Genomic DNA, 20447 nt, shown 5'->3' with positions numbered 1-20447 from the left:
ATATCCCTAAACATGTACAATACTTTTAAAGTACCGAAATGTTTAGAACTGGGCTATTTAAGTCTATTGCACCTTTATTTTTTATTATGTATTAAGTTACTTGTTGTTAAAGGTGTTTTTTTTTTTCTTTTTGTGAAGTATTACATTGATGGTGCAATATGTAAATAACTATGCTTTTGTTAACCCTTAATTTGCATTATTTAGCAATTCCATAGTTGTATTACATGATGAGAAACATACTCATTGTGAACAGTCATCACAGTGTTCTTGGTAAAATGTAGACCAGGTTCTGATGGTTTCCCCAGGCAGTGCAATTTGAAGTTTCAAGAATTCAATGTGTTATGAGTTATATTACAAAACATTCATTCATAGAGTAGTGATTGATCTGCAGTGCTGCACACACTGGAACATATACTGTCTTGGCTATGAGTTTACAAAAACCTGACTTAAAAATATTCCTCCAGTGTCTTCATTTTGTTTGTGTGTGCTAAAGCATCCAAAGTTCATAAATTTGACCTTACAGTCACTTCAGATAGTGAAAACAGTGAGAGAGAGAGAGAGAGAGTGGCAGCATGGTCACATGAGACACAGACAAGTCTGTGATGGTCTGAGGCACAGACAGCTGGAGGTGACTGAGAGGTCTGTGATGGTCTGAGGCACAGACAGCTGGAGGTGACTGAGAGGTCTTTGATGGTCTGAAACACAGACAACTGGAGGTGATTTGGAGGTCTTTGATGGTCTGAGGCACAGACAGCTAAAGGTGACTGAGAGGCCTTTGATGGTCTGAAACACAGACAGCTGGAGTGGTGGACAGTGGAGCTGTGAAGTGCCTTCAGTTTTACGAGGATGGAGAATACAGCTGTATGAATGCTAGCATGAATACCTGCCTGGTTATTACTACGTACTTGTCTGCTCGTCTGAACTGAGCATGGGAACGCATCAGGATGTAGAACAGAGCCAGTAAGGCGTTCATCAGCAGTAACGGGAAAAAGAAAAGATATGGGTGATCGGAGTCAGAGTTGTGGAGAGCTCCAAAGACCTGCTTGTGCACGTTAGAGCCATTTATTTAATGCACATCACCTTCCCACTGCGCTGCTCGTGGGCCCCAGTAACCTCACCAGATGTTGCGATCTCCCTTAGTCTCTCCTGCACACTCTAGTTTTTTAATCAGTAGTCTCTCTCTCTCAAGAACTGCTGTTCACTTTTAGCTTTCTGTCAGTTTGTGTCTCTTAAGCGAGTGTTAAAACCTCCCTTAATTTAGTGCCGCTTGGGGCGAAAGCACTGCTATTCCTGACATTCCTGATCTGGTCCCACTCTGTGCCGTCGTAAAGGTATGTGTATTGGGCACCAGCACATAGCCTTACTCACTGCCTGGGAGGAAGCTCCTCAGATTCTCCCTCTCTGTCACTTAAGAACCTGTCTCCAGCTTTATTCAAGTGTAAACAGTGAAACAGAACAAATCCATGATCCATCCATTTGTATGACAAACCATGAATGTGGAAAATCATCATTGTGCTATGATAATGTGTTTGTGATAAATGATCGGCTTTTGATTATTACTGCTCCTAAAATGTGAACCTGCAGCTTATAGGTTGTTCTACTGAAAGCAACATAGATACTGAATTTTGCAACTGTAAACTATATGTTGTTCAAAGCACTACTACACTGATAATGATCTAATTTGATAGTGACTGCCTGAATCTTATATATGTCTGACTTAAGTAAAGTAGAGAAACCAATAATATTGCTGTTAGTACATAGTGATCATCATAAAATCAGAAATGATTTTTTGTATTCCTCCTGCCTCTTATTATTGCATGATGCAGTGCTATTTAGTTTCCTTTTATTAATTGATTGATTTATTTTTGTATGATGACTGTGTTGAGGTCATACACAAATATCAGCACTGGAATGGCTGAGACACTAAACTTCAATGTTTTTATATATATTTTTTGTATAATGCTTATTTGTCTTATGCTTGATTTTCATGAACATTGTAAACTTTGCTGTCACCAAATGCTTTTTTTTCCTGTAAATATAAAAAGTGTGAATAAAATCCTTAAAAAGATGTTGTGTGTGACTGCAGCAGATCTGTGGTAGATTAGAATGACACAGAGCAGAGAGACCGCAGCACTGCTGTGAGGCTACTGCTGACTGTACTGGTGCACCCTGTCTCTTACACACACACACACACACACACACACACACACACACACACACACACACACACACACACACACACGCGTGGAGAGATACAGAATCTTCACCTTTTTTCCTACTGCATTATATTATATTAGAAATAAAGAGTAAACCACTGTTCACTCCTCTGCCTCATAAATGACGCCTAATATCACGTTATTCGTTATTTTGATGGGCGAGTAGCTCCCACGTCCCCCTCCCCCGTTTCCCACATACTGCATGAACAAAGCCTCCATGCGCAGATCATGCGGACTGCTGGTTTCTAGGCAACCGCAGCCCCTCTCTTGAGGAATAATTGAGTGACAAGATGGGGGTGGAAAAAAAGCTATGCATGAAAATGTTGGAGCTGCTACTATAATGCAACTATAAATGTGGAATACTTTGGAACATTTTTGGAGGAATCTGCTATGAAGACTGCATTCCAAGGTCATCCTATATTTTCTCTCTCTCACCCCTCCCATCCTCTGCTCTCAAACGCCAGTGTTCAGCACCACAGACAGCGACTTGCCTCGTGGTAGAGCCGTTGCTAAGGTAACGCGCTGCTGGCGGGGAGAGGGGCACGTTAGGAGCCTGTAATCGGATATTCTGACAAAAGCCCCAGATCACTCGGCACAATCTGTAGGGTACAGACCTTACAAGAAACAGTCTGATTCAAATTCAATTTTAAATTACATCATTCTTTAAACAAATAAAATCAAATATATTGTGTTTTAATCACTTCAAGTAGGACTAGGTCACAGTATCCAAAATCATAATGATTTTGCTGCAACAATACTATATATAAACAATATAGTATTATTTATTTTAGAATAAATAATAAATGCTTTTCAGTGTAAAAATACGCAGGGAATAAGGACTGTTCTCGAAATTAAAATAGTGAATGGGTGAGGCAATAGCTCACGTGCATGTACTGGGAAATAAGTGTCGATGCAGTCTGGCACCACTGTATTTAATCTTTGCGGTTTTTACAGGACCAGTGTTTTGCTGGCTAACACCCATAAAAATACGCGACAGGAGCAATATGATGTAATGCTAGAGAAAACACCCGTGCAGTAGGGGTGGGGCTGATGGTGTCACGTGGTTTGTGGAACTCATCCACAGGGTGTCACTGCTCACCAGACAAACAGATACTTAGAACACTGATCGCAATGTGAATCTTTTATTTTTTGAAAATCTTGATATCGAAAACAATAAACATCAACAATATTGTATATTTTATATATTAATATTTATATGAATTTAATTTATTAAAATTTAATTAATTGAATTCATATAAATTCATCTCATTTTCTTTTTTTTTCTCTCTCTCTTTTAAATTTTCACTGAACACTACGAGTTGCCCTTGTTATCATGTTACAGAACTACAATTACACGCAAGGACACAGAGTGGCGCTGTAAGAAAATAAATGCATAAGAAATCGAAGACACAGAGCCACAGTGAGGGAAACAAGCAGGTTACCCGAGAGCGATCATGACGGATAACTACCTTTATCAAATCCTAGACGCAGTTTAATGCATTATGCGCAACAAATACATTTTTAACCTGGCAGAACGGAAGTATATTGAACAATATGGCTCTTAGACAGATACGCACATGCTGGATATCCAGGCATATTGTTCTCTACTTGCTATGTCTGCTCTTTGTTTGCGAAGGGATTTCTACACAGATAAGATATTCTCTTCAAGAAGAATCGAAGATCGGGACCGTTGTGGGGAATTTAGCCAAAGATTTGGGTATTCATACGTCTGCGCTGGCAGTCAGGAATCTACGAATTGTGACGGGGACAAAGCAAGAGCTTTTCCAGGTAACTCAAAGAGAAGGCGCTTTGTTCGTTAACCGTAGAGTTGACAGAGAGGAACTGTGCGCTAAAACGAACCCCTGTGTCGCTAACATTAAAGCGGTGATCGAAAATCCCCTTGAAATGCACCAGATAACGGTTGATATTGTTGATGTCAATGATAATGCACCTACATTTATAGATGAGACTTACAATTTAGAAATACTTGAATCTGCAGTGACGGGAACACGATATCAGTTGGAAGGTGCGCACGACCCAGATATAGGTTCAAATGCTTTGCAAGCTTATAAACTGATTCAAACCCCATTTTTCCGTTTAGAAACGGATGACTCTGGAGATGAAGGGAAAATCCCCTTTCTCGTTCTACAACGTGCTCTGGATAGGGAAAGAAGCGCAAAGCATAATCTAGTGTTAACTGCAGTAGATGGGGGAAAGCCGCAGAAAACAGGAACTCTGAGTATCACTGTCGTCGTGTCAGACGTAAATGACAATGCGCCTGTTTGCAGTCAACCAAAGTACACGGCGACAGTGAGAGAAGACGCTCCCGATGGAGCCTTTTTACTGCACGTTAACGCTACAGACGCGGATGAAGGGCCAAATGGGGAAATTGAATATTCTTTACGGAACAAGTTTAGAAATGGGGCCTCTGACCTGTTTGAACTGGATAGTAAAACAGGCGAATTGTGGATTAAAGGTGCCCTTGATTTTGAAGAGAAACAGGTTTATGAAATAAAAATTGTATCTTCTGACAAAGGAGCAGTGTCTCTGTCCACACAGTGCAACGTGCTTGTGAAAGTAGAGGATGTTAATGACAATCCGCCAGAGATCGACGTCACCTCGTTAACTGGCCGGATACCCGAGGATGCGCCTCCCGGTACAGTAGTTGCTTTGATGGGAGTGACAGATCTGGATTCGGGGGTGAATGGACAGACAATATGCTCTTTACCAAAAAATATACCATTTGAACTTATACAGTCGTCGGATTCAAATTTCTATTCGTTGGTTAATAAAGAAAACGTAGATAAAGAGTCGAAGCCCTTTTATGATATTCCTGTAACAGCTAAAGATTTAGGAACGCCCCCATTATCATCAACAAAGATCCTCCGTGTTGAGGTAATAGATATTAATGACAACAGCCCCATGTTCACCCAAAGTCCATACACATTCTATATAGGTGAAAACAATATAGCAGGCGCGTCTGTTTTCGCAGTGAATGCAGCAGATTTAGATGAGGGAGAAAACGCAAGAGTCTCATATTCGATTGATCGTGTAAACTCAGAGAAGAGTGTGGTTTCTTTTCTGAATATCAATGAGGTGAATGGCACCGTTACTGCATTGAGAAGTTTTGACTTCGAGTCCATGAAAACATTTCAGTTCCACGTGCTTGCTACAGACTCTGGAACTCCTCCACTGAGCAGCAACGTCACAGTGAACGTGTACATTCTAGATCAGAACGACAACGTTCCAGTGATCTTATATCCAGTCAGTGCTAACGGTTCTGATGAAGGTGTGGAGGAGATTCCCCGCAATGTGAACGCAGGACATTTGGTGACTAAAGTGAGAGCCTATGACGCAGATATAGGATACAACGGCTGGTTATTATTTTCAATGCAGGAAGTAAGTGACCACACTCTCTTTGGTTTGGACCGCTACACTGGACAGATAAGGACCCTTCGCTCATTCACAGAAACAGACGAGGCTCAGCATAAACTGGTCATACTGGTCAAAGACAATGGAAACGTTTCACTTTCCGCAACAGCGACTGTGATTATCAAAGTTGTGGAGCCCAAAGAGGCTTTTGCAGCTTCTGACGTTAAAAGCACAGTAAAAGAAGAGGAAGAGAACAACGTCACATTTTATTTGATCATTACTCTGGGCTCAGTTTCAGTGCTTTTTGTCATCAGCATCATCGTTCTGATTGTAATGCAATGCTCCAAATCTACAGACTATTCCTCCAAGTATTTACAAGACACAAATTATGACGGCACACTGTGTCACAGCATCCAGTACAGATCCGGAGATAAACGCTACATGTTAGTTGGACCCAGAATGAGTATCGGTTCTACTATTGTCCCGGGCAGTAATGGGAATACTCTAGTGGTACAAGATCGCAGGAGGAAAACTTCTGGAGAGGTAAGAAAGATAATTTCTTAGTTTATTACTTTTATGGCTTTGGCTGCCGTTTTGAAAGTTTACTACCAGAATATTAATTTGAATTGTTGGGTATGACTCATATTGGGCTGTCTGTGTGTGTAATCGTTTGCGTGACCAGCTCAAACACTGAACTATCCATGGTGCTGAAATAGCACCGCTTCATTTTTACATTTACACCAGGTCTTACATCAAGTGATTCTTAATCGGCAAGAGACCATTAAATTATTTAGATATTTAGATATTTAAGTGGCATTTCAATTTTGCTTATCGCCATGAAATTGTAATGTTTTCGTAGTGTTTACACTTCGGTTCCATTATACTTAAAAAAAAAAACTTCTGGGGAGGTAAGAGTTAATTATTATTTAAAACAATCTCTTTCTTGCATTTAAAACTCTGTAGAAATCTATTTTTGGCGTAATATATGTTTGTATTTTTAACACGAAGTTAAAATGCTTTATAGATTTTTTTTGTTGTTGGAGTATATTTATGTGAGTTTTGAATGTTCTTGTTGATTGCAAACAATTGTACTATTTGTGTGTGCAAACATTAGATTAATATTGTACTGTTATCTAGTATAAAGAAACTATTATTTTCTATGTCACGGCGATTTAAAGTTGTACCCCCAAAACGCCAAATGCACCTCTGCTTCTTTCAACGGTATGTGATTATTTCACACCATACAATCTCACGAATAAAGCTCTAGTCCAGTATTTCTATGTTAGTGGAAAATAGGTTTGTCTAAATAACTAAGGGAACTGTCCGTCGTGTTGGTTACTGAAACTGAATAATCGGTGGAGAATTTGTACAAATAGAAAGATTGCCCATATAAAGCAGTAAAATTGTAAAAAATAGTTGTAGAGTAAATATTTTAATGTATTCCAATGCAGAAATTACACAGATAACATTTTAATGTGTTCAGTCTTACCGAAGCAGTCGCGTAGGAGTTACGGGCTAGCACTTGGCGTCACTGTTACATCAGGATATAAGATTTACGCTACTGGCTGCTATGAGCCCTGATGTTGTTTTGTTCAGATGGGAGATTGTGCGAGACGTATGTGATAAGCAAGGCGCTGTCATTTTTATTTATTTATTAATGTCTTCTACATTTGAAATCAGTTAGCACTGATCAATGAAAGCTGTCGATGTTTTAATTTTCGATTAGTTTGAATGTTGTCGTCTGCGATGGCTGACCGCGGACAAAGGCGGCGATGGGAGTACTGGTGGATTGTTTTACGTTTCTGTTTGCTGTTGTGCGTCGCGAAGCAGGTGTCGGCTCATAAAAGGTACGCTGTTCCAGAAGAGATGAAAGAAGGATCAATTGTGGGAAATATTGCGAAAGATTTGAGTCTCGAGGTCAGTACTTTGGTGGAAAGACGGTTCCGTATCATTCCTGGATCTAAAGATGCTCTTTTCGAGGTAAATCAGAAAAATGGCGTCCTGTATGTTCAAAAGAAAGTGGACAGAGAGGAGATTTGTGACAACATTGATGTCTGTTTGATAAACCTAAAGATTGCTGTTGAAAATCCTCTTGAAATTCATTACATTGGAGTGGAAATTATCGATATAAACGACCATGCTCCTACATTCGCAGAAAGCCATCTTCATTTAGAGATAGCAGAAAATAAAGCTCCCGGTGCGCGTTTTGATTTACAGCCGGCACATGATCCCGATGTCGGTAGCAATTCAATTCGTAATTACAAACTTAGTCGAAATGAGCATTTTTCCTTGGAGTTGAGAGATGGCGATGAAGACCGCCTTCCTTCCCTCGTCTTGGAAAAATATTTAGACAGGGAAAGCGCTTTTAATCATAATTTACTATTAACGGCCGTAGATGGTGGTAATCCACCTAAATCTGGCAACCTTAAAATAACTATCACAGTCCTCGATACTAATGACAACCAGCCTGTGTGTAGCCAAGCCATGTATACGACATCCTTATATGAGAACGTTTCTGTTGGTACCGTTATACTGAAAGTGAACGCTACGGATCCGGATGATGGTAGCAATGGAGAGGTCGAGTATTCATGGGGAACAAATACAAATAACAATATCCAAGACATTTTTCAGGTGCACCGCATTACTGGAGAAGTGCGGGTCAAGAAAGAAATAGATTTTGAAGACATTCAGACATATAGATTAAATATACAGGCCACCGACAAAGGACAGCCTCCACTATCTGTAGATTGCAGAGTTACCATCAGGACAATAGATGTGAACGACAACAAACCCGAAATAGAAGTGACGTCAATCTTGACTAATGTCCCAGAGGATTCAAAACCTGGAACTGTTATTTCTCTGATTAGCGTTACAGATAAAGATTCAGGTATTAATGGTCAAATTGTTTGTAGCCTCTCAAATGATGTAGCATTTGAGCTAAAGTCGTCTATTGAAGATAATATGTACTCATTAATTACTAAGGGGCACTTAGATAGAGAACGCGTATCTCAGTATGAAATTATATTAACAGCCAAAGACTTGGGCCAGCCTTCTTTGTCCACTTTGAAAACTCTAATTGTGGAGGTATCAGACGTTAATGACAACAGTCCAGAATTTCTTCAAAATCCTCTGGAGCTTTATTTGACTGAAAACAATGTACCGGGTTTGCCCATATTTTCGGTGAGCGCAACCGACAAAGATCTGAATGAAAATGGTGCAGTTACTTATCAAATTGTAAGAGGCGACGCAGCACTCCACGATATGTCATCGTTCTTGAATATGAATTCTGAAACAGGCGTCATTTATGCGCTGAAGAGCTTTGACTTTGAAATAGCGAAAACATTCCGGTTTCATGTTCTCGCAACAGATTTAGGAATTCCTCCACTCAGCAGCAATCTTACAGTTAATGTTTTTATTTTGGATCAGAACGACAACGTTCCAGTAATCTTATATCCAGTCAGCGCTAACGGTTCTGCTGAAGGTGTGGAGGAGATTCCCCGCAATGTGAACGCAGGACATTTGGTGACTAAAGTGAGAGCCTATGACGCAGATATAGGATACAATGGCTGGTTATTATTTTCAATGCAGGAAGTAAGTGACCACACTCTCTTTGGTTTGGACCGCTACACAGGACAGATAAGGACCCTTCGCTCATTCACAGAAACAGACGAGGCTCAGCATAAACTGGTCATACTGGTCAAAGACAATGGGAACGTTTCACTTTCAGCAACAGCGACTGTGATTATCAAAGTTGTGGAGCCCAAAGAGGCTTTTGCAGCTTCTGACGTTAAAAGCACAGTAAAAGAAGAGGAAGAGAACAACGTCACATTTTATTTGATCATTACTCTGGGCTCAGTTTCAGTGCTTTTTGTCATCAGCATCATCGTACTGATTGTAATGCAGTGCTCCAAATCTACAGACTATTCCTCTAAGTATTTACAAGACACAAATTATGATGGGACACTGTGTCACAGCATCCAGTACAGATCCGGAGATAAACGGTACATGTTAGTTGGACCCAGAATGAGTATCGGTTCTACTCTAGTCCCGGGCAGTAATGGGAATACTCTAGTGGTACAAGATCGCAGGAGGAGAACTTCTGGAGAGGTAAGAAAGATAATTTCTTACATTATTACTTGTATGACTTTGGCTGCCGTTTTGAAAGTTTGCTATCAGAATATTCATTTGGATTGTTGGGTATGACTCATATTGGGCTGTCTGTGTGTGTAATCGTTTGCGTGAGCAGCTCAAACACAGAGCTATCCATGGTGCTGAAATAGCACCGCTTCATTTTTGCATTTACGTCAAGTCTTACACCAAGTGATTCTTAATCGGTAAGACACCATTAACTTATTTAGATATTTAAGTGGCAATTCAATTTTGCATCTCGCCATGAATTTGTAATGTTTTCGTACTGTTTACACTTCGGTTCTATTATACTTAAAAAACAAAAACAAAAACAAACAAAAAAACTTTTTCCCATAATGGACACACTTAAGGTTCTTCATATTTTGTGTGTTTGTTTTTTTTTTGCCTGTTCTAAGATCAACTTCAGTTTTACCCATTCACACGTCCAAGAGATTTTGAAGTTGATGCGCTCTAAGGATTAGTATGGACAATAAACACTAACATTGCTAACACTAACTAAAATCTGCCGTTTGTGTTGCTCTTCTTTTGTATTTTTGTTTTACTTTATTAATCGGACAACCAAAGTGTAATTACTGGTTCCTATTTTTTAAATCAAGACAAAATTATAAACAGTCTGCATTGCTCCACTTTTGAGCACACAACATACAGAAGTTTCCACATCTATGGTACTGACATAGTAATCACTTTTGTGATAATTATTTATAGAAAACAAACCTAAATAAAATACACTGTTGATTTTATTAATATTGTATTAGTTTATTTGGATGATTGTACCATTTGATTTGCTTAGATAAAATAGTGCACTACCATATTTGCCACAGAAACGGTGACAACAGTTATTATAGAAAGTTGGCAAAATTTGGAAATTGCAGAGCATCTACACTTAGAAGAGAATTCACATATAGTTTTGTTTTTGATTATTTTAACAATTAGCATCTACAAAAACACAAATACTGTAAGTTTAGCGTCTCTGCGTGGTTGTTTTCTGTTCGGCTACTTTAAGTAGACTAGGTAAAGAATATATTCACTTGGCACGCAAACCTTTTCCTTAATCGGCCGTAGTCTTTACACCTGCTGTTGCTTCGTGGAAACCTCGTGGTGTCACTATTATACTAGCAAACCTTATAAACTACCGACCCTTCCCCCTTGCGTCGTCTTGCGTGGGGCTGTTCCACCCCACCGAGAACGCAGCGATCAGTATTTGATCACAACCATCGCCATTTACTTTACTAGGACACAAATTTGATGATAAGTGAGCATGACAAATTCGGCGTTAGGTGCAGATTGTGAGAACAGATTTAGGAAGTGATTAAAGGTACGACTTTTTGCTGATTGTCCTAAATGGCATCTTTATCGAGGGGAGACGGAAGACAAAGGCGAAGATGGAATTCCTGGGGGTTTGTGATGTGTTTCTCTCTGCTTATGTTCTTTGAGAAGCAGGTTTTAGCTCATATAAAATATTCCATTCCAGAGGAGACAAAAGAGGGATCAATCGCGGGAAATATTGCTAAGGATCTAGGTGTTGATATCAGTACTTTGGTGGACAGGCGATTCCGTATTGTTTCTGGATCCGAAGATGCGGTTTTTCAGGTAAACGAGAAAAATGGCCTTTTACATGTTCGTAAGAAAATCGACAGAGAAGAGATATGTGACAGCAATAACGTGTGCTTGATTAATTTGAAAATTGTTGTTGAGAATCCTCTGGAGATCCATTACGTGGAGGTCGAAATTACAGATATAAACGATAATTCGCCTGCATTTACAGAAAAAGACCAGCTGCTTGAAATACCCGAATCGAGTCCGCCGGGGGAGGATTTTCAGCTTCAGGCAGCACAGGACGCTGATTTTGGCACAAATTCGGTTAAGTTTTACAAATTAAGCCAAACAGAATATTTTGAACTTGAACTTCGGGACAACGGGGGAGAGCGGAAAATCCCTATTCTAAAGTTACGTCAGTCACTGGACAGAGAGAAGCAAAACAGGCATAATTTGATATTGACCGCCGTTGACGGCGGTAATCCGCCACGCTCAGGGAGCATCAACATTAACATTACAGTTCTCGACGACAATGACAACAGGCCGAAATTCACTCAGGAACTTTATTCTGTTACAGTAGAAGAAAACTCTCCTGTTGGGACTGTTGTTGTTAAAGTCAATGCCACTGATATAGACGAAGGTCTGAATGGTGAAATTGTTTATTCATTTGTTAAAAATCTTGACAAACACGTATATGATACCTTTGCTTTAGATATAAATACTGGAGAAATTAGAATCAAGGGTAAGGTAGATTTTGAAATAAATAATGTCTACAGAGTTGGTATAACTGCTTCAGATAAAGGGCAACCACCTAAGGCAAGCAGTTGTAGAATTGTAATCAAAGTAATTGATATAAATGACAACAAACCAGAGATAGATGTTACCTCCCTGACAGATGTAGTAGAAGAAAATTCAAATATAGGAACTGTAATTTCTCTTATCAGTGTAAGTGACAAGGACTCTAACGTCAATGGGAAAGTGTTTTGTAGAATATCGAACAATGTACCATTTGAACTGAAGCCATCATTTAAAGAAAACATGTATTCCTTGGTGACAAATGGACACTTAGACAGAGAGCTTATATCTCATTATGAGATCACAATAACAGCTACAGACCTGGGACACCCTTCCCTGTCTTCAGTGAAGAAGATAAGAGTGCAGATATCAGATGCCAATGACAACAGCCCGGAATTTCCAGGGAGCCCTCTTGAACTATACTTAGCTGAAAATAACTTGCCTAGTTTGTCCATATTTTCTGTTAGTACTGTAGATAAAGACTTAAATGAAAATGCTGCAGTACATTACCAAATTATTAGAGGTGATGGAACAAAAAATGATTTTGCATCTGTCCTAAATATTAATTCTGAAACTGGTGCAATTTATGCACTGAAGAGCTTTGACTTTGAATCAGTCAAAACTTTTCAGTTCCAAGTGCTTGCTACTGATTCTGGAACCCCACCACTGAGCAGCAATGTCACAGTAAAAGTGTACATTCTAGATCAGAATGACAATGTTCCAGTGATTTTACATCCACTCAGCTCTAACGGTTCTGCTGAAGGTGTGGAGGAGATTCCCCACAATGTGAACGCAGGACATTTGGTGACTAAAGTGAGAGCCTATGACGCAGATATAGGATACAACGGCTGGTTATTATTTTCAATGCAGGAAGTAAGTGACCACACTCTCTTTGGTTTGGACCGCTACACAGGACAGATAAGGACCCTTCGCTCATTCACAGAAACAGACGAGGCTCAGCATAAACTGGTCATACTGGTCAAAGACAATGGAAACATTTCACTTTCAGCAACAGCGACTGTGATTATCAAAGTTGTGGAGCCCAAAGAGGCTTTTGCAGCTTCTGACGTTAAAAGCACAGTAAAAGAAGAGGAAGAGAACAACGTCACATTTTATTTGATCATTACTCTGGGCTCAGTTTCAGTGCTTTTTGTCATCAGCATCATCGTTCTGATTGTAATGCAGTGCTCCAAATCTACAGACTATTCCTCCAAGTATTTACAAGACACAAATTATGACGGGACACTGTGTCACAGCATCCAGTACAGATCCGGAGATAAACGGTACATGTTAGTTGGACCCAGAATGAGTATCGGTTCTACTATAGTCCCAGGAAGTAATGGGAATACTCTAGTGCTACCAGATCGCAGGAGGAGACCTTCCGGAGAGGTAAGCGCTGTTACTTGAAATATATTTGCACAATTCGTGAAGAAAGTTTTCTTGCAGTCTATTCCAGATTCGATCAACAGTTCTGTTGCTGATATGTGCATGTGTTATGGACTTTAAAAAACTAAGCAATTGGTAAAGTAACACTTTTGTTAGAATGTTAGGATGTAATACTAATGTTAGGATGTAATACTAATGTTAGGATTTTCTGTGTGCTATGCAGTTCTGCTTTTTTGCTGCTTTTACTCCCTTTTTAGTGGTGAGAAGTTACATTTATTCAGTTTGTGTGGGCTTGGAGAGCTTCTTACTTCCACGGTGTCCTCTGTGCTTAGATATTTGTATACATCTCATAATTACAAATCAGCTTTATGTAGGTCTCTGTCAGAATATTTGTGTAGTCTTAGAAAATATTAAAAGGTCTGTCACTTTAATTCAAGAGTCCACAGATTGTGGTATACAACACAATATTTCTGCAGGTGTTGATGTGAGGAATTAATTCTGTTTGTTAAGATGCTTCAGAATTTGAAATACATATAAATACAATTATTGCAGCAACAACCACTACAACTATTACTTCTACTACTATGACTACTACTACTACTACTACTACTACTACTACTACTAGATAGATAGATAGATAGATAGATAGAGAGAGAGAGAGAGAGAGAGAGATAACCGTAGTAGCAGTATAGTGATATATACAGATACGATTTAAGTGTTATCCTAACCACTAATAATTGTTTGCAAGCCATTGTCAATTTACTGTGAATACTGTATGTAAGGAAGGCAGAGCCTGTTGTGTCATCTTGTTAATGACGTATCGAACCACTTGCGGAACAAAGCTTTTTAGGACTTTAATTTGTTCCTACCACTTTTAGGTCATCTTTGATTGTGTGCGCTAAATGAGCTTGTGTAAGTCATCTTCATTGTCTTTAGTGTACTTTAATATTATGTAAACTTGTTTACTTATGTAGCGTAGCGAGTGGTAGATTGTCAAGCACGTTTGTTCAACATGGTGTCACTGTTAGTGTGGTGGTTTAGTGATTAGCCACCAATACTAATGTTACATTGGAAGATGTCATTAAACTTTCTGTTATTATACCATTCAGAGCTCATTATGTAGTCTACTGTAGCTCTCCAGTATTACAAGGTTTATTATGTCTGTATGTACATGTCGAGCAAAATTTTTTTTAGGTATGAGGCAGCTTTATAAGTACGAGACACGTGGCCATATTGAAGTTCTATATATTAGTTTTGTTCTTGCATTATAACATTTGTAGAAGTCGAAGAATGGCCCGATAAGCCGGTGGTTGTCGCTTTTTTTCTGATTCAGATTCGATATCACACATTTTTCTCCTTCTGAGCGCTCATTGCACTCATATGACAGGCCTCAAGGAGTCAGTAGTACACAAGAATCCAAGTCAAATATCAGCCCCTGCACAACCCAAACGTCATAGTGTGTCGGCGAGACGGAGGTTAGCAAGACTGAGCTAAATGACAGAAACAGCTTATGATATTTCTAAGTGAATTCTAATTCCCCACGAGTTCGAAGACTATTTTAATGAAATGAATTTTAGGCGGCAGCTTTGATCGTATCTTGAAAGTGCATTATACGTCATGGATGACTACAAACAAAGGCATAGATGGGAGTACTGGTGGATTGTACTGCGATTTTCTTTGCTCCTGTACCAAAGGAACGAGATTTCGGCTCAAATAAGGTACTCTATTCTGGAGGAGGTGAAAGAGGGATCCGTTGTAGGAAATATTGCTAAGGATTTGGGTTTTGATGCCAGTACATTGGTACAGAGACGGCTTCGTATTGTTTCTGGTTCTGGTGACGGTCTTTTCCAAATAAATATGAACAATGGCGTATTGTACGTTCATAAGAAAATCGACAGAGAGGTAATATGCGATGGAAATCAACCTTGCATGATCAATCTGAAAATTGTGGTTGAAGCCCCACTTGAAATTCATTACATAGAGCTTGAAGTTACAGATGTGAATGACCACGCACCTGAATTCACTGAAAAAGAGAAACGATTGGAAATAGCTGAATCAACCGTTCAGGGCACCCGTTTTCAGCTGCAAGCAGCTCGTGACCCTGATATTGGAGATAACACTGTGCGCTTGTACAAGTTAAGCCAAAACGAACATTTTGATTTAGAGATAAGGAAAATGGGAGACGATAAACTTCCCTTTCTGGTTTTACAGAAGCCTCTCGACCGCGAGCGCAAAGAAAAGCATAATTTAGTTTTAACTGCTATCGATGGTGGAAATCCTCAAAGGTCAGGTACGCTAAACATAACAGTTATTGTTCTTGACGTTAATGACAACCGACCTGTATTTAGTCAAGATGTTTATACTGCAATGCTGAAAGAAAACACACCTATTGGAACTTTAGTGCTTACAATAGTGGCCAACGATTATGATGACGGTCCAAATGGTGAAGTGGCTTATGTTTTCGGTAGTGACCAAAACCGAAACGCGTTTGACATTTTTATTTTAAATAACGTAACAGGTGAAATTCGCGTAAAAGATGAAGTAGACTTTGAAAAGAACAATATTTACAAATTAGATATTCAAGCTGCAGACAACGGACAGCCACCTTTGACCACTGATTGCAGAGTTGTTATAAAAATAATAGATGTAAATGACAATAAGCCGATCATTGAAGTGACCTCTCTGTCAAGCATAGTTCCTGAGAATATGAGACCTGGGACTGTAGTATCTCTCATTAGTGTTAATGACAGAGACACTGGTATAAATGGAAAAGTTGCGTGCGCACTTTCCGAAAACATACCATTTGAATTAAAACAGTCAGTTCGGGACAACATGTACTCATTAGTAACAAAGGAAAATTTAGACCGCGAGCTCATATCACATTATGACATCACAATAACAGCAACAGATTTAGGTCAGCCTCCTCTGTCCACCTTTAAAACTCTGAGCGTGCACATTTCGGATGTAAATGATAACAGACCAGTGTTTCTCCACAACCCCATTGAATTGTATATGTTTGAGAATAATCCCCCAGGTGCTTCTATATTTTCTGTTAGTGCCTCTGACAGAGATTTACATGAAAATTCTTTGATATCATATCAGATTCTGAGAGGCGAAGAGATTCCTAACAACATAGCATCGGTCTTAAATATTAATTCTGAAACAGGCGTTGTTCATGCGCTCAAACGTTTTGACTTTGAAACAACAAAAATGTTTCAGTTCCACGTGCTCGCTACTGATTCTGGACTGCCTTCACTGAGCAGCAACGTCACAGTGAACGTGTACATTCTAGATCAGAACGACAACGTTCCAGTGATCTTATATCCAGTCAGCGCTAACGGTTCTGATGAAGGTGTGGAGGAGATTCCCCGCAATGTGAACGCAGGACATTTGGTGACTAAAGTGAGAGCCTATGACGCAGATATAGGATACAACGGCTGGTTATTATTTTCAATGCAGGAAGTAAGTGACCACACTCTCTTTGGTTTGGACCGCTACACAGGACAGATAAGGACCCTTCGCTCATTCACAGAAACAGACGAGGCTCAGCATAAACTGGTCATACTGGTCAAAGACAATGGAAACGTTTCACTTTCGGCAACAGCGACTGTAATGATCAAAGTTGTGGAGCCCAAAGAGGCTTTTGCAGCTTCTGACGTTAAAAGCACAGTAAAAGAAGAGGAAGAGAACAACGTCACATTTTATTTGATCATTACTCTGGGCTCAGTTTCAGTGCTTTTGGTCATCAGCATCATTGTGCTGATTGTAATGCAGTGCTCCAAATCTACAGACTATTCCTCCAAGTATTTACAAGACACAAATTATGACGGGACACTGTGTCACAGCATCCAGTACAGATCCGGAGATAAACGGTATATGTTAGTTGGACCCAGAATGAGTATCGGTTCTACTATTGTCCCGGGCAGTAATGGGAATACACTAGTGGTACCAGATCGCAGGAGCAGAACATCTGGAGAGGTAAGAAAGAAAATGCATTGGTTTGTTACTTTTATTACTTTGGCTGCCGTTTTGAAAGCTTACTATCAGTGTATTCATTTGAAATGTTGGGCTGTCTGTGCGTGTAATCTTTTGCATGACCAGCGCAAACACTGAGCTTTCTATGGTGCTGAAATAGTACCACTTATGTTTTGCATTTTACACTAAGTCTTACACCAAGTGATTCTTTATAGGTAAAGAAGCTAAAATAGCTATTACTCACATGTCTCTTGGTGATTACCAAGTTATATTTAATAAATGCACTTTCCACGTCCCATTCTAGGAGATTTTATTACAAGCGAAGTTTTAACAGTGACTTTTCTGCACATTCGCTGTTTTTCGTGGTACTGTGTATAATCCATGAGGTGTCAGTATGTCACCAGAAACGACGTAGGCATTAAGCTCTGCCCCTCGCTTTAGCTTTCTGACGAGTCTTTTTGTTCTCTAGAACACATACTGTCCTAAACTGTGTTGTGAAAGGGCATGATGAACGGAACGACTACGGGTATATATTGGTTTATATGAGACTTTGTTCATACCGGTTTAATGTATTAATCCTAAAAAGGATATTTATGTGTGAGAGCTCGGGATGGGTCCCGGCGAATATAGACGCAGATCGGAATACTGGTGGATTGCTCTGCGTCTTTCCTTGCTTCTCTGCTTCGGGGGACTGGTTTCAGCTCAGATAAAGTACTCCGTTCTAGAGGAGATAAAAGAGGGATCCGTGGTGGGTAATGTTGCGAAGGATTTGGGTCTTGATATCAGCACCTTGGTGGACAGACGTTTCCGCATCGTTTCTGGATCTAAAGACGCCCTTTTTCAGGTAAATCCGAACAATGGTGTCATGTATATTCACAAAATGATCGACAGAGAGGAGGTGTGTAGAGATAACGGTGCCTGTTTGATTAATGTAAAAATTGCAGTGGAAAATCCTCTCGAAATACATTACGTGGGCATAGAGATAATAGATGTGAACGATCATGCTCCAGTTTTTCCAGAAAAAGAACAACGTTTGAGGATTGCAGAAAACACGTTAACTGGTGCTGATTTTCAGCTGGTGGCTGGTCGCGATCCGGATTTTGGAGTAAATTCCCTTCGTACATACAAGTTGAGTCATAACGAACATTTTGATCTCGAGATTCGAGACGGTGGAGAGGATAATAAAATCCCGATATTGAAATTGCAGAAAACCCTTGACAGGGAGCGTCATGATACTCACAATTTAATACTGACTGCAGTCGATGGTGGAAATCCACCGAAATCAGGAACTATGAACATTTCGGTAACCGTACTTGACATTAATGACAACAGGCCAGTATTCAGTAAAGATGTTTACTCTGTGACAATTCCTGAAAATACCCCAAAGGAAAGTTTATTGATAAATATAAATGCTACTGACGCTGATTTAGGTCCAAATGGCGAAGTCATTTTTTCTTTTGTCAGTAATTTAAAGAAAAAGGTTTATGAAACGTTTGAAGTGGTTGAAAACACCGGAGAAATTCGCTTGAAAGGCATGGTTGACTTTGAGGACACTGAGATATACAGGGCTGACGTGATTGCGTCTGACCGAGGAGAACCCCCCATGACAACAAACTGCAGAGTCCTTATAAAGGTTACAGATATAAATGATAACAAGCCGGAAATAGAAGTGACGTCCCTCTCCACTCTGGTACCTGAAAATTCCAAACCAGGGACTGTAGTCTCACTCATTAGTGTAACGGATAAAGATTCCGGTGTTAACGGAAAAGTAGCATGTAGACTCTCTAACGATGTGCCTTTTGAGTTAAAGCCGGCCTTTCAGGAAAATATGTATTCCCTAGTCACGAAGGGAAATTTAGATAGAGAGCTGTCTGCACATTACGACATCATATTAACTGCCGTTGACTTAGGTGAGCCTCCTTTATCGGCGTTCAAAACTTTGAACGTGGATGTCTCAGACGTGAACGACAATCCTCCGCAATTTACGCACAGCCCTTTTGAACTTTACATATTTGAAAATAATTTGCCGGGTGGATCTATATTCTCAGTGAGCGCATCTGACAAAGATGAAAATGAGAATGCACTGATCTCGTATCAGATTCTGGGAGGAAATGGAGCACCAGGTGGCACAGCTTCGTTTCTGAATATTAATTCGGAATCAGGTGTGATCATTGCGCTAAGGAGTTTTGATTTTGAAGCAGCCAAAATGTTTCAATTCCACGTGCTCGCTACTGACTCTGGAATTCCACCGCTGAGCAGCAACGTCACAGTGAACGTATACCTTTTAGATCAGAACGACAACGTTCCAGTGATCTTATATCCAGTCAGCGCTAACGGTTCTGCTGAAGGTGTGGAGGAGATTCCCCGCAATGTGAACGCAGGACATTTGGTGACTAAAGTGAGAGCCTATGACGCAGATATAGGATACAACGGCTGGTTATTATTTTCAATGCAGGAAGTAAGTGACCACACTCTCTTTGGTTTGGACCGCTACACAGGACAGATAAGGACCCTTCGCTCATTCACAGAAACAGACGAGGCTCAGCATAAACTGGTCATACTGGTCAAAGACAACGGAAACGTTTCACTTTCCGCAACAGCGACTGTGATTATCAAAGTTGTGGAGCCCAAAGAGGCTTTTGCAGCTTCTGACGTTAAAAGCACAGTAAAAGAAGAGGAAGAGAACAACGTCACATTTTATTTGATCATTACTCTGGGCTCAGTTTCAGTGCTTTTTGTCATCAGCATCATCGTGCTGATTGTAATGCAGTGCTCCAAATCTACAGACTATTCCTCCAAGTATTTACAAGACACAAATTATGACGGCACACTGTGTCACAGCATCCAGTACAGATCCGGAGATAAACGCTACATGTTAGTTGGACCCAGAATGAGTATCGGTTCTACTATAGTCCCGGGCAGTAATGGGAATACTCTAGTGGTACCAGATCGCAGGAGGAGAACATCTGGAGAGGTAAGAGTTTTTTCCAGTTATTAACTAGTTGTGTTGCTGTCCCC

At 39.9% G+C, this 20447-nt stretch overlaps 1 protein-coding gene and 4 pseudogenes across 1 annotated transcript; all 5 read left to right on the top strand.

Moving 5' to 3' along the window:
• The first annotated feature begins 3691 nt into the window (after window positions 1–3691).
• On the top strand, window positions 3692–6282 carry LOC145657360 (protocadherin gamma-C3 pseudogene; annotated as a pseudogene).
• A 936-nt stretch (window positions 6283–7218) lies between these two features.
• Window positions 7219–9912, top strand: LOC118240757 (protocadherin alpha-8 pseudogene; annotated as a pseudogene).
• Window positions 9913–10949: 1037 nt separating this feature from the next.
• On the top strand, window positions 10950–13475 carry LOC145657359 (protocadherin alpha-8 pseudogene; annotated as a pseudogene).
• Window positions 13476–14966: 1491 nt separating this feature from the next.
• Window positions 14967–17567, top strand: LOC145657357 (protocadherin alpha-3-like). Its single transcript, XM_081711714.1, has 2 exons — window positions 14967–17432; window positions 17556–17567. Exons 1-2 carry the CDS (start codon window positions 15072–15074, stop codon window positions 17565–17567), a joined length of 2373 nt encoding a protein of 790 aa, XP_081567840.1. The 5' UTR covers window positions 14967–15071.
• Window positions 17568–17953: 386 nt separating this feature from the next.
• Window positions 17954–20427, top strand: LOC145643280 (protocadherin alpha-8 pseudogene; annotated as a pseudogene).
• Window positions 20428–20447: the final 20 nt, after the last annotated feature.

This window comes from Electrophorus electricus, chromosome 4 (assembly GCF_041902795.1).
Source record: "Electrophorus electricus isolate QZ-2024a chromosome 4, ASM4190279v1, whole genome shotgun sequence".
Taxonomy (NCBI): Eukaryota; Metazoa; Chordata; class Actinopteri; order Gymnotiformes; family Gymnotidae; genus Electrophorus; species Electrophorus electricus.
This window is presented reverse-complemented; position numbering and strand designations above follow the sequence as displayed.